Source organism: Hypanus sabinus, chromosome X1 (assembly GCF_030144855.1).
Source record: "Hypanus sabinus isolate sHypSab1 chromosome X1, sHypSab1.hap1, whole genome shotgun sequence".
Lineage (NCBI taxonomy): Eukaryota > Metazoa > Chordata > Chondrichthyes > Myliobatiformes > Dasyatidae > Hypanus > Hypanus sabinus.
In genome coordinates, this window is record NC_082738.1 from 47810253 (window position 1) to 47823378 (window position 13126).

At 40.0% G+C, this 13126-nt stretch overlaps 1 protein-coding gene across 2 annotated transcripts in view; it reads left to right on the forward strand.

Moving 5' to 3' along the window:
• Positions 1–7652: 7652 nt before the first annotated feature.
• Positions 7653–13126, forward strand: part of LOC132384916 (all-trans-retinol 13,14-reductase-like) — a 42300-nt gene continuing 36826 nt past the window's right edge. For both annotated transcript variants that reach the window (XM_059956548.1, XM_059956547.1), the window contains exons 1-3: positions 7653–7847; positions 8125–8307; positions 9969–10210. In XM_059956548.1, coding sequence (XP_059812531.1) covers positions 7685–7847; positions 8125–8307; positions 9969–10210 — 588 coding nt within the window. In that variant the 5' untranslated portion in view covers positions 7653–7684. The remainder of the gene's footprint in view (positions 7848–8124; positions 8308–9968; positions 10211–13126) is intronic.

The following is a 13126-nucleotide window of genomic DNA, read 5'->3' on the forward strand; positions in this document are numbered from 1 at the left end:
AATACCTTTCCCCCATTTTCCTGTAAACCATTCTCTCTCACATATCCATCAATTGTCCCCTCCCACCACCCACATATATTACAGGTAGCTTACAGTAACTTTCATCTAGCATGTTTTGGGATGTGGGTGGAAACTGGAATAGTCAGAGAGAAACGTGCAAACTGCACTCAGGAGGTCAGGATCGAACTGTATGTCAGCAGCATTACCAACTGCCTCACAGCTTCAACAAATATTTATATTGTACTTTTATCATAGCATTTTTGAAGAACCTGGGACATTTTGCCAAACTGCAGGACTTATCAGAGCAATTGATCAAAAGGTTTGTCAAAGAAGAAAGCTTTTAAGAAATGTGAGAGAGGTAGACTGACAAGTTTAACGAAGGAATGCCAGAGCTTCTGGCATGACTGCCAATGGTGGAATCATTCAAAAAGATCACTGTCTCAAATCAGAAGTTCCCAACATGATGAAACTATGATGAAACTTAAAAACAAGAATGAAGATTTCAACACTGTGTTGTTGCCTATCCTGGAGCTGGTGCAGATTGAAACACTGAGTAGACTTAAGTGCCAAAGTTTTGTAAGTTCTTAAGTTTACAGCATGCTGTACAAGTGAGGCTTACAAACCTGTATTGGAATTGTAGAATATAAAGATAACCAATGCATTCAAGAGTGCATCAGATAAGCTGAGGCAAGGTAGACTTGTGCAATTTTATAGAGATAGGAATTAGTCATCTTAATAATACAAGGATGAGGTCTAATGTTCACCTGGAGTTGAATGTGACATGAATTTTTGAGACAGCTCTCAGGGAGAACAACAGAATTGATGCAGTGTTTATTCAAGGACTTCATCATCCAACAGTTTGTGATGGGTACTGAATGTAAAAACATTGGGTATCCCCAAAGTTCAGTTAGGTGAAACTTCTGCACTTCCAGCATATGACGAGTAATCAGACCATTCAAGGATGGCAGCTTGGTCACTAGAGGTGATGGTGTGTGGGAGCTGGGTGCCATCTCCACACCAGTGGAGTGATGTCTTATTTTCAATTACATCACTAAGGGGAAACATTCAGCAGAGTAGATTTTTGGAAAGATGGTGGTAATGGTGTAAATACAGGGAACCATGATATTGCTGATATTTGTCAATGAGAAAAGACCATAAGACCATAAAACATAGGAGCAGAATTAGGCCATTCCATCGTGGCTGATCCCAGATCCCACTCAACCCCATACAGCTGCCTTCTCGCCATATCCTTTGATGCCCTGACCAATCAGGAAACAATCAACTTTTGTGTTAAATATACCCACGGAATTGACCTCCACTGCAGTCCATGGCAGAGCATTCCACAGATTCGCTACTCTCTGGCTAAAAAAATTCCTCCTGACCTCTGTTCTTAAAGCTCGCCTCTCAATTTTGAGGCTGTGCCCTCTAGATCTGGTCACCCCCATCGTATCCTTTCCGTATCCACCCTATCTAGTCCTTTCAACATTCCTTAAGTTCATGAGATTCCCCCACATTCTTCTAAATTCCAGTGAGTACAGGCCCAAAGTTGCCAAACACTCCTCATATGTCAACCCCTTCATTCCTGGAATCATCCTCGTGAACCTCCTCTGGACTCTCTCCAATGACAGCTCATCCTTTCTGAGATACGGGGCCCAAAGCTGTTGACAATACTCCAAGTGTGACCTGACTAGCGTCTTATAAAGGCTCAGCATTATCTCCTTGCTTTTATATTTTATTCCCTTTGAAATAAATGCCAACATTGCATTTGTCTTCTTTACCACAGACTCAACCTGTAAATTAACCTTCTGGGAGTCTTGCACGAGGACTACTAAGTCCCTCTGCACCTCTGATAATTGAAACTTCTCCCCATTTAGATAATAGTCTGTACAGTTGATCCTTTTACCAAAATGCATTATCATACATTTCCCAAAACTGTATTCCATCTGCCACTTTTTTGTCCATTCTTCCAAGTCCTGCAGCAATCTCATTGCTTCCTCAGCACTACCTACCCCTTCACCTATCTTCGTATCATCCACAAACTTTGCCACAAAGCCATCAATTCCATTATCTAAATCATTGACAAACAATGTGAAAAATAGTGGTCCCAATATTGACCCCTGAGGAAAACCACTCGTCACTGGCAACCAACCAGAAAAGGCCCCTTTTATTCCCACTCGCTGCATCCTGCCTAACCATGCCAGTACCTTTCTTGTACACTACAGGATTTTATCTTGTTAAGCAGCCTCATGTGTGGCACCTTATCAAATGCCTTCTGAAAATCCAAGTAAATGATATCCACTGCCTCTCCTTTGTCCACCCTGCTTGTTACTTCCTCAAAGAACTCTAACAGATTTGCCAGGTAAGATTTCCCTTTACAGAAACCATGCTGACTTTGACTTATTTTTATCATTAGTCTCTAAATACCCCAAAACCTCATCCTTAATAATAGACTTCAACACTTTCCCAACCACTGAAGTTAGGCAAACTGGTCTGTAATTTCCTTTCTTTTGCCTTCCTCCCTTCTTAATGAGTGGAGTGACATTCTTCATGATAATGAAGAAAGTAATTTCATTCAACTAGATGATAGTGGTTGTATGAGGACAGTGTGGACATGTATGACCCAGGCGTCTAGCAGTTAAGAAGAACATAGAGGGATGGATAGATTAATTCACAATTACATATGATGATTTTGGAAACCTTGATAATGGTACTATGTCAATAGTATAGATATGGCCACAGGGGATTAGTCGTGGTGTTCTAAGTATGTGCACGAACTTTGAAGGCAACATATTCGAGAACATGAGCGAAAAGAGATGGAGCAGCAGCTTGCAAGGGTTTGGAATGGGGTGTGGTGAGATGGGAATTTTACAGAAGAGAAATGGTGAGAGTGAATGTGAAAGCGAAGCAGGGGCAGTGACAAAGAAACAAGATAAACTCGAAGTAAGGCAGGAAGCAAAATTAGGTGGATAGTAGTGACAAAAGTGGAAATAAGGTGTAAGGAGTAAGAAATGGCTGTCAAATACAAGATAGTTGAAGGAGAGATATATCCGAGATACGATCAACCTCAGAAAATATTGTACTATGTGCAGGGACATCACACATCTTGAGTTCTAAAGTGACCACAGGAAGAGAGTGACTCGTGTGTAAATGCACACAGATCTTTAGTTGGACAATTTGAGAGAGTGATTATTAACATGTATTCAGGGAAAAGATTGACAGGTTATACATTCAAGACAGAAACTAATAGCTGTTTGGATATAAATGGAAATAGGGGTTAGAGCGGGAAAATAGATCAATGATGGATATGGGCAAATATAGACAAACGAGACTCACTTAGATAGGGATCTTGTTTGGCATGGATGAGTTGGGCTGAAGGATGCTTTCCATGCTGCATTGTTCTGGGACTCTTACTCATGGGCAGGCTAAATGGCCCTCCTGTGCTCTTACTTCAGATATTCATAAATTCAGTCAGGTGTTGGGAATAGTCATGGCGAAGGGTGCAGCAGACATTATATTAAACCTTCAGGTCATAATTAGTCTATTGTGTATACTTCTAGTCATTGAACATTAGAACCAGTGGAGAAAGTGCAGAAAAGATTTACTAGAATGATTCCAGGAATGAGCTGCAGGTTATAAATGCAGAAATTGGGGTTAATCTTCTTGATGGAAGGAAAGCTGACTGAGTATTTGATGGAAGTCTATGAGATCATGATTGGCTAAGCTACACAGTGGGAGTTCACAAGAGACTACAGATGGCTGAAATCTGGAGCAAAAAACAAAATGCTGGAGGAACTCAGCAAGTCAGGCAGCATCTGGGGAGGGAAAGGAGCAGTCAATGTCTTGGGTCAAACCCTTTCATCTGCACTGTCTGAGGGATATGAGTTCTGCTTAGCAGATATTCAAGGTCCTGGGACAGAGATTGAATGTTCCGGGGGAAATACAAAAGGGAGTTAAAAATATGTGGAGAGCGGTTTCATTTATACAGGGTAATAAAAATGACAATAATAGTACAAACAGCAGGAGACCTCCCTATCTCAAACAGGAAGAGAAATGAATTGTAAAAGAGAACTGATGCAGAATAAACTATGAACATTTTGCAAATTATCTAACGGCTCCTACTATTGCACTGAAACTGAAAGTGAAAAAATGCTGAGTACAAACACAGTAGGGAGCAAGCATACGTTGATTAAAAATAAATCCCAATATGTTTGTCAGATTGATTGTATGAATAGGGTGGCCTGCTGACTTTAACTGTGTAGGAAGAAGGACTTCTTCCTCTTCCATCCCCTGGCAACCATCAGCAGACCAATTCAGTGGGTGGTAGATCTCTCTTTTGCTTCTGATCACAAATTACATGTTAATTAGTTGCTAAATTGCTGCTTGCATCACATAGCAGGAAAGGAATGATTTCTTTTCTGAAAACTTCTCTGGACTTTTCTTTGAAATTAGAAATGAGTTTGAATTCTGGGTGTTTTTCTTTCTGAATAATTACCACATTGTGTATCTTTCTATGTTATTGCAATTGATATTTATTTATCATAGTGTTTTAAAAATGCTATTCATGCTATTTTATAATGGAAATATACTTTTCCATTATTTTCTGCCAATTCAATATTCATCTTGCATCTGAACCATTCACTTGAATCCAAATAAAAACACATAAACATTTTAGGAAAGAAAGCGCCAGCTGTTTTATCAATCCTCTCCGGGTCCAACAACTTCCCCTTTGGTTTCTGATTGTCACCCTCAGGTGGATGATGGGAAATTAAAGGAAGGGAGTTTTGTAACACAAATGGCATGTAAGACAAACCATTCAAATTTACAAACTATAACTCAATCCTTTTATCACATTTGCAACACCCTAAAAGGTGTAATAATAACAGGGTTGTCATGGTGGAAGATTTTAATTTCCCAAATATCGATTGGTATCTCCCTAGAGTGAAGGGTTTAGAAAGGGTGCAGTTTCTTAGATGTGTTCAGGAAGGTTTCTTGACACAATATGTAGATAAGCCTGAAAGAGGAGAGCCTGTACTTGACCTGGTTTTGGGAAATTAACCTGGTTAGGTGTCAGATCTCTCAGTGGGAGAGCAATTTGGAGATAGTGATCACTATTTTTGGAGAGGGATAGGAACAGACAAGTTAGGAAAGTGTTTAATTGGAGTAAGGGGAAATATGAGGCTATCAAGCAGGAACTTGGAGGCATAAATTGGGAACAGATGTTCTCGGGGAAACATACGGAAGAAATGTGGCAAATGTTCAGGGGATATTTGCGTGGCGTTCTGCATAGGTACATTCCAATGAGACAGGGAAAGGATGGTAGGGTACAGGAACCGTGGTGTACAAAGGCTGTGGTAAATCTAGTCAAGAAGAAAAGAAGAGCTTATGAAAGGTTCAAAAAAACTAGGTAATGACAAAGATCTAGAAGATTACAAGGCTAGCAAGAAGGAGTTTAAGAATGAAATTAGAAGAGCCGGAAAGGGCCATGAGAAGGCCTTGGCAAGCAGGATTAAGGAAAACCCTGAGGCATTCTACAAGCATGTGAAGAACAAGAAGATAAGATGTGAGAGAATAGGACCAATTGAGTGTGACAGTGGAAAAGTGTGTATGGAAGCGGAGGAGATAGGTGAGATACTTAGTGAATACTTTGCGTCAGCATTCACTACAGAAAAGGATCTTGGCAATTGTAGGGATGACTTACAACGGATTGAAAAGTTTGAGCATATAGATGTTAACAAAGAGGATGTGCTGAAGCTTTTGGAAAACATCAAGTTGGATATGTCTCCGGGACCAGATGAGTTGTACCCCAGGCTACTGTGGGAGGCAAGGGAGGAGATTGCTGAGCCTTTGGCAATGATCTTTGCATCATCAATGTGGACAGGAGAAGTTCCGGAGGATTGGAGGGTTGCAGATGTTGTTCCCTTATTCAAGAACGGGAGTGGAAATAGCCCAGGAAATTATAAACTAATGAGTCTTACTTCAGAGGTTGGTAATTTGATGGAGAAGATCCTGAGAGGCAGGATTTATGAACATTTGGAGAGGTAGAATATGATTAAGTGTAGTCAGCATGGCTTTGTTGAGGGCAGGTCGTGCCTTATGAACCTCATTGAATTTTTTGAGGATGTGACTAAACACATTGATGAAGGTAGAGCTGTAGATGTAGTGTATGTGGATTTCAGCAAGGCATTTGATAAGGTACCCCATGCAAGGCTTATTGAGAAAGTAAGGAGGCATGGGGTCCAAGGGGACATTGCATTGTGGATCCAGAACTGGCTTGCCCACAGAAGGCAAAGAGTGGTTGTAGACGGGTCATATTCTGCATGGAGGCCGGTGACCAGTGGAGTGCCTCAGGGATCTGTTCTGGGACCCTTACTCTTCGTGATTTTTATAAATGACCTGGATGAGGAAGTGGAGGGATGGGTTAGTAAATTTGCTGATGACACAAAGGTTGGAGGTGTTGTGGATAGTGTGGAGGGCTGTCAGAGGTTACAGCAGGACATTGATAGGATGCAAAACTGGGCTGAGAAGTGGCAGATGGAGTTCAACCCAGATAAGTGTGAGGTGGTTCATTTTGGTAGGTCAAATATGATGGCAGAATATAGTATGAATGATAAGATTCTTGGCAGTGTGGAGGATCAGAGGGATCTTGAGGTCCGAGTCCATAGGATGCTCAAAGCTGCTGTGCAGGTTGACCGTGTGGTTAAGAAGCATATGGTGCATTGGCCTTCATCAATTGTGGGATTGAGTTTAAGAGCCGAGAGGTAATGTTGCAGCTATATAGGACTATATATAGCTATATATATGAGGAAAAGGAACAGCTTACGTTCTGTTGATGTCCCACATAAGGGCCTGATCCCGATTCAAAAATATTGAATCTTTCTCCTCCCCTTCCTCCCACAGATGATACTCAACCCATTGAGTTCCTCTAACAGACTGTCTATTTTTTTGCACAAGTATTAAACATTGGTTGCACTCACTTCTGCATTTCTATTGCTGACTTTTTCTTCTTAATGTTTATAAAGCCCAGTAAACTTGTACTGTTCTTGCTGATGGTATTACAACTGCAGACTGAAGTAGATTCCCAAAATGAGACAGTTTAATTATCATCCAGGCATGTAGAAAGTGGTAGAAATAATTCGACAAATAGGATAGCATCTGTGGAGAGGAACAAAGAGTTGGGAAGTTGAAGCATAACACACTGCTTTTGGGTATGATCCATTTCAATTTCGGTGAAAAACATACTAGAAATTCTTAAATTCTACAGCAGTCTGCAGTTATTCCTTTCACCCATTCAATTCATGTTATGCGCACTGAAGAGAAGGAGTCCAACAGCAACTACTCACCAATTTTGGGAAATTTGATCACACAAGAACAGGTTATGTGCACAAAAACATTCAAAATAGTGCAGCAATTAGATTCTGAAAAGCAGCCATTAAACTAAATTAAGACAAAATACTAATAATGCGGTGTAAAATTATTAAGTGCAAGCACGTCTAAGATAGCATTATCTTGTTAGTTGTACATTGACTTTTTCGTTTCGCTATCCTGAATTTACAACCTTCGTACTGTTTGGCGATAGAAATAATTTAAACCTGACACGTCCCTTTAATTTCGCGGGTGTCCTTTAAATCTAGAAGGAAGTAAACTTTGACCGTGGTACGACTGCCAATAACACACTGGAAGAGAAATGTGGCTGACGGCGTGGTTAATATTGCTGCTGGTTTTGTACCTTTTCATTAGGTCTTTTCGCCGTTCGTCCTCGAGTCCTAACCCCTTCGCTGTTGATACAAGGAGACCACCAGAGCTGCTGGTGACAGACCAAGAAGCAAGAAAGAAAGTCCTCCACAATGGTTTTATAAATTATGCTCAAACTCCATTTTATCACACAGCAGATTTTTAACAGTTCATGAGAAAGAGTTAATTTTTCACCGTACTCTGGACCTTAACGCCCCCTCCCCCAATTCTGTTATGAAAACACGTTTATTATTTATTATCGCGTTTTTTATTTATTGTATGGGTGCGAAAAATAGTCCCTTTGTGGATTTAGTGGTTATTTATATATGCCGTTGCAAAAACTCGTGAAATTTGTTTGAAGTACTTCTAACAGGCCTTTGTGACTTTGTTCAGGGTTTTCTGCAAAGAAGGTGCCAGGACAACTGGATGCCATTGTGGTTGGCAGCGGAATTGGTGGGCTTGCAGCTGCAGCAATATTGGCGAAGTCTGGCAGGCGGGTTTTGGTGCTAGAACAGCATGACCAAGCTGGGGGATGCTGTCACTCGTTTATTGAAGAAGGTTTCGAATTTGATATCGGTAAGAGCTCATGTTTGATTTTGTTTTACTTTTAAAAAGCTGGTGCTTTGTGTGACCTTTACAGCCTGGAATTCCTTCGAACGTTGTACCAATGGGCGTGTGTTCCCTCTCGACTACTGCTTTGCGAATTTCCACTTAATTTCCCTTCAAACTAGCTATTTTTTTGAATTATTTTTTATAGACGGAAATTCTGCTTTTATTGCAGACTGTTTCATAGTCTCAAAATGCTTGTCCGCCAAAGAGTGACTTTTATTGATGCAGTTGTTGCTCGGGTCTTATTCATACAGGGCAAAAATTGGCCCTTCAGCCCAGCTGATCCATGCCGACCAAGATTTCCATCTAAGCTAGTCCCATTTGCCGGAGTTTGGCCTGTATCCTTCTAAACCTTTCCTATCTATGTACCTGACCAAGTACGTTTATAAATCTTATTAATGTACCTGCCTCAACCATTTCTACTTCTCGGGCAGCTTTGAACATTTAACAAGTTGAGTTGATGAAAGGAACCTGTAAATGTGTATTTGGATTTCTGAAAGCCTTTGACAAAGGTGTCACTTAAAAGACTGGTGTACAAGATGAGAGTTCATAGGTACATAGGTAAGAAAGTATGTTGGGTTGGATTAAAGATTACTTAATGCATTGAAAACAGCTAAAAGGGTGTAACTAATGGAATTTCCCAAGGATCAGTTCATGGCCCTTAATTAATGATTTGTATTGATGATCTGGGGAGGGAGCAGATTGGAAGCTATCCAGGTTTGCTGATGACAAAAATACGTGGGAGGGCACATAGTGATAAGGGTATTTTTGCTCTGCGACAGAGCAAGGATAGGTTAAGTGAGTGGGTAAAAACATGACAAACATAGTGTAAAGGAAAGGAATTTCAATGCAGACGATCATCTAAGTAGGCTCTTGAACCAAAGTGGATAACTTCACTCATCTCAATACTGCACTGATTCCACAAGCCATGAACTTGCTTTCAAGGACTCTAAGACACATGCTTTCGGCATTATTTATTTATTTATTTATTTACTTTTTTTTGTATTTACAAAGTTTTCTTTTACATATTGGTCATTTACCAGTCTTTGTGTGTAGTTTTCATTGATTCCGTTAAATTTCTTTGTTCTACTATGACTGCCTGCAAGAAAATGAATCTCAGGGTGGTATATGTTGACTTTGATAATAAATTTGCTTTCAACTTCTTAAAGTAGAGAAAGATTGCAGATGAGCAAAATACAGCAGGGTCTCTGTTCTGTTTTTCATCTTATGAAAAGTAGATAAATGTTGATCTTAATTGCACGATAGCCATGTGTGAATATATTTCCATCTAGCTGTCTGCTCAGTTTTCAAGAGAAATGATATGGAAATGTCACACAATTAGTCTGATCTTAGAGGTGGTTTCTATGTTCAGACAGTTGGCAAGGGTGAAAGAATTAGAAATCTGCTTGTGTGTAATAACCTGACGTACCTATGGTAAATTTGAATTCAAACCAAGCAGGAATACTTATTGTTTCTCTTTTTTCCGCCAACTCAACCCTCCTGAAATCTGACAAGTAGTCTGACCCAGCAGGGTAACGACCTGGTTGTATGGATTGTGGATTGAAGTGGGTTGTGATCTCTCTGCGTAACCATAAGTATTGGGACTGCTCCCAATTTGCTTGTTTCAGGAATCCACTACATAGGAGAACTCCATAAGCATTCCTTACTGCGAACTTTAACAGACCAGATCACAGATGGGCAACTGGAATGGGCGAAGATGGATGATGTCTTTGACTATGTAATCCTGGGGGAGCATGAGAATTTACGCACATATCAATTATACAGCAGCGAGGGAAGTTATCAACATTGTTTGAATACACAGTTTCCTGAGGAAAAAGAAGCTATTGACAAATACCTAAAGCTTATAAAGGTGATGTTTTCCACTAGAAACTGGATTTATCTTAAAGTGCCTATTTAGAATATCATAACACCATAATCTGAACCATTCAGGAATGTGATAAGTTGCTGAATGAGGTACTTTAACTAAGAAATTATAATGTTAATAGTTTTTTAACGTATTAGATTTGTACTGGGGCGTAAAATCATGTAAATTTACCACAGTGGCAATAGTGGAGGGAAAAAAGACCTATCTGTGGTATGTGTTATTTCCTCTGTTTAAATTGCCAGCAGACAACAGTTACCTGAGATTACAAACAGAAAATTACCACTTACATAAGGGATTAAAATTCAAAATTACCAACAAATCTTACACAATCCTAACTTGAAATTTTGTCATTGCAATCAGTTAAGATATCTGGAGACACGAGACTGGGGATATTGGAGCAATCAGCATTTTTGGCAGGAAAGGAATCATCCTGATGCAGGGTTTTGACCAAAAATTTGACAGTTCCTTTCCTCCTATAAATGCTGCTCAATACGCTGAGTTCTTCCAGCAGATTGTTTGTTGCTCTAGTTAAAAATATTTCAAGTTTCTCAGGAACTAAGCTTATTTAATATAGGAAGGCCTGTCTGGTTTGTTCAAAACCCGTGTTAAGAATTCAGTAAGTTGGTTACGTTCTGTGAGGATTTGCAAGTGAATTTGATGGTATTTGGTAGTTCCTGTCTTGGGTAACATCCCTCTTTCCTATAACATTTTGAGGCTGGTGCGTCAACCCTCTCTCCCAAAAAAAAAAACACCATGCACAGTGGTGGGTACAATAGTACATGTAGAGCACTGGAGTCCACAAGCTTTTAGTGATGTGGAGACATGAATCTACCCTGGGCAATCATATGAAGAGACTCAGCGAAGGGGTACTGATGGAGGAGGATAGCACAGGCAATGTCAAACTGTTTCAAGGAGAGAAAACAGTCCAGTTACCAGTCATGAATGACTTTGGACTAGCCAAGAATGGAGTTTTGATAGACATGCAGGAGGCTTGTGGGTGTTAATGCAGATTGAAGATTTTAGGGAGAGGAGAATTACAATAGGATGGAGGTTATATTCAGTTTGTTGGTACATAGGATGACAATGTTGCCAGTGAACTGAACCTAGGAATCAAGGGGCAACAGTATCTGATGTCACCTAAAGGTCAGAATAGATGAGGATAGCAGATCGCTTTCCCAGCAGAATGTCATTGAGCCAGAAAGATTTAAAAACAGTGGTAATTTCACAGTGACTATAACTGATAACCAGTTTTTTAACTTTTTTAGCTTCAGATATCTAATTTGAAATTAAGTTTGCCAGATCCTCCAGTGGGGCTTGGACATGTCTCCGAATCAATGAATGTGAAACTCATTTTTAAATTTAGTTGTATTCGCTCAAGAAATATTTTGTATGTTTTTATTTGTGTCATCTTTTAGCGCTAAATTAATTCATATTAGACATGCAGCACAGACAGCTGGTGAAACCTTTATTGAAACTTTCAATTATAAATACTCACACCTTGTGCAGTTCACTACCCGTGAAGGCGTGGTGTGATTAGTTTTGCTCGGACTTGCATTTTCCTTTTGCTCAGAATCCCAGTCTCGGCATCTTACCTTCCTAATGTTGGTCCAAAGTGCTCACTCTAACCCCTTGAACTGATCCAAAGGTCAGTAAGATCTTTTACGAACCCCGTAACTGGGTGACTTACCAGCAAAGATGGAGACGTCAGTTGAAGTCTGATGATACTATTTTTAACAGTATTTATAAGTAAAAATACACAAAAATAATATCAATGCAAATATACAGATAATATATGTCGTCAATACTAAACCTAAAAGTGCGGGTATAATAATAATCAATAAGAAATAAGCTCTATCGTTGTCTAGGGGATAATGAATTGTCAGATGGAAATATAAAGTTCAGTTCAGTTCATAAAGCTGCCGTCTTTTGGTTGTCGCTGTGTTGCAATTGTTGGAGGAAGAGAGAGAGAGAGATAGGAATAGAATGGGAACAGTTACCGCTACGGGTTTTGCCAACCTTCCTTTATGATTTTGATCCGTCAGGTGTCTCATTGTCGCGACCGTTCAATTGTGACCTCTCCTTTAGCTAAACCGTTCTTCCGTGGTGAGCAAGGGAAGGGAGGACGCACATGAGCCTCCACTGGCTTTCGCTATAAAACGCTATCACGGGATTTCTAGTGTTTCTCCTGGTGCGTCTAAAGGGGTGTTCCCCAGACCCGTCTTTTATCCTCACTCACGGGGTCTCAGATGTCAGTCAGGTTGGGATGATGCAATCCCTCAACCAGACCACTCTGGTTGTCCCCTGAGGGGTTTCAATGAATAGTACAGTACTCAATACACAATTCCTTCTCCAAGAGACAATAGACAATAGTCAGTGGTTCCGTTCCACTGATGTCAGGACACATTCCACCTGGTTGTGTATTCTGGGTGTCAGTCTCTCATTTCCTGGGTCTCAGATTCGAAATAATAGCGATCTTGCGATCCTCAAAAAGGAGGGGGCGACTTTGTACCCTTCGGCCCCTCAGATTGGCTTCACATTCGCAACACCCCCTTCTAAGGATTTTTGCCACAGGTAAAAATTAATTAATACAGAGTCTTACAGGCTTTCAGAATCTAACACAATACAAAAGAGTTTTTTTTCACTACAGAGTAATACAGTTATACATTCAATTCAGCATCTAAACAGTTAGCAATTACATTGTCACTTCCTTTAATATCTTAATATCGTGTACCTTAAATTCCTGTAGCATCAGCCTCCAATTTAATAGCCACCTATTTTTATTCCTTTTCTTCAGCAAAACAAAACTAAAGAGTTGTGATCTTAGCTTTTGTGTATATTACAAAAGTTCATGCAAATACTAATCTTTATTTTACTTTCAAACTTAAGTCAATCTTCCATGGT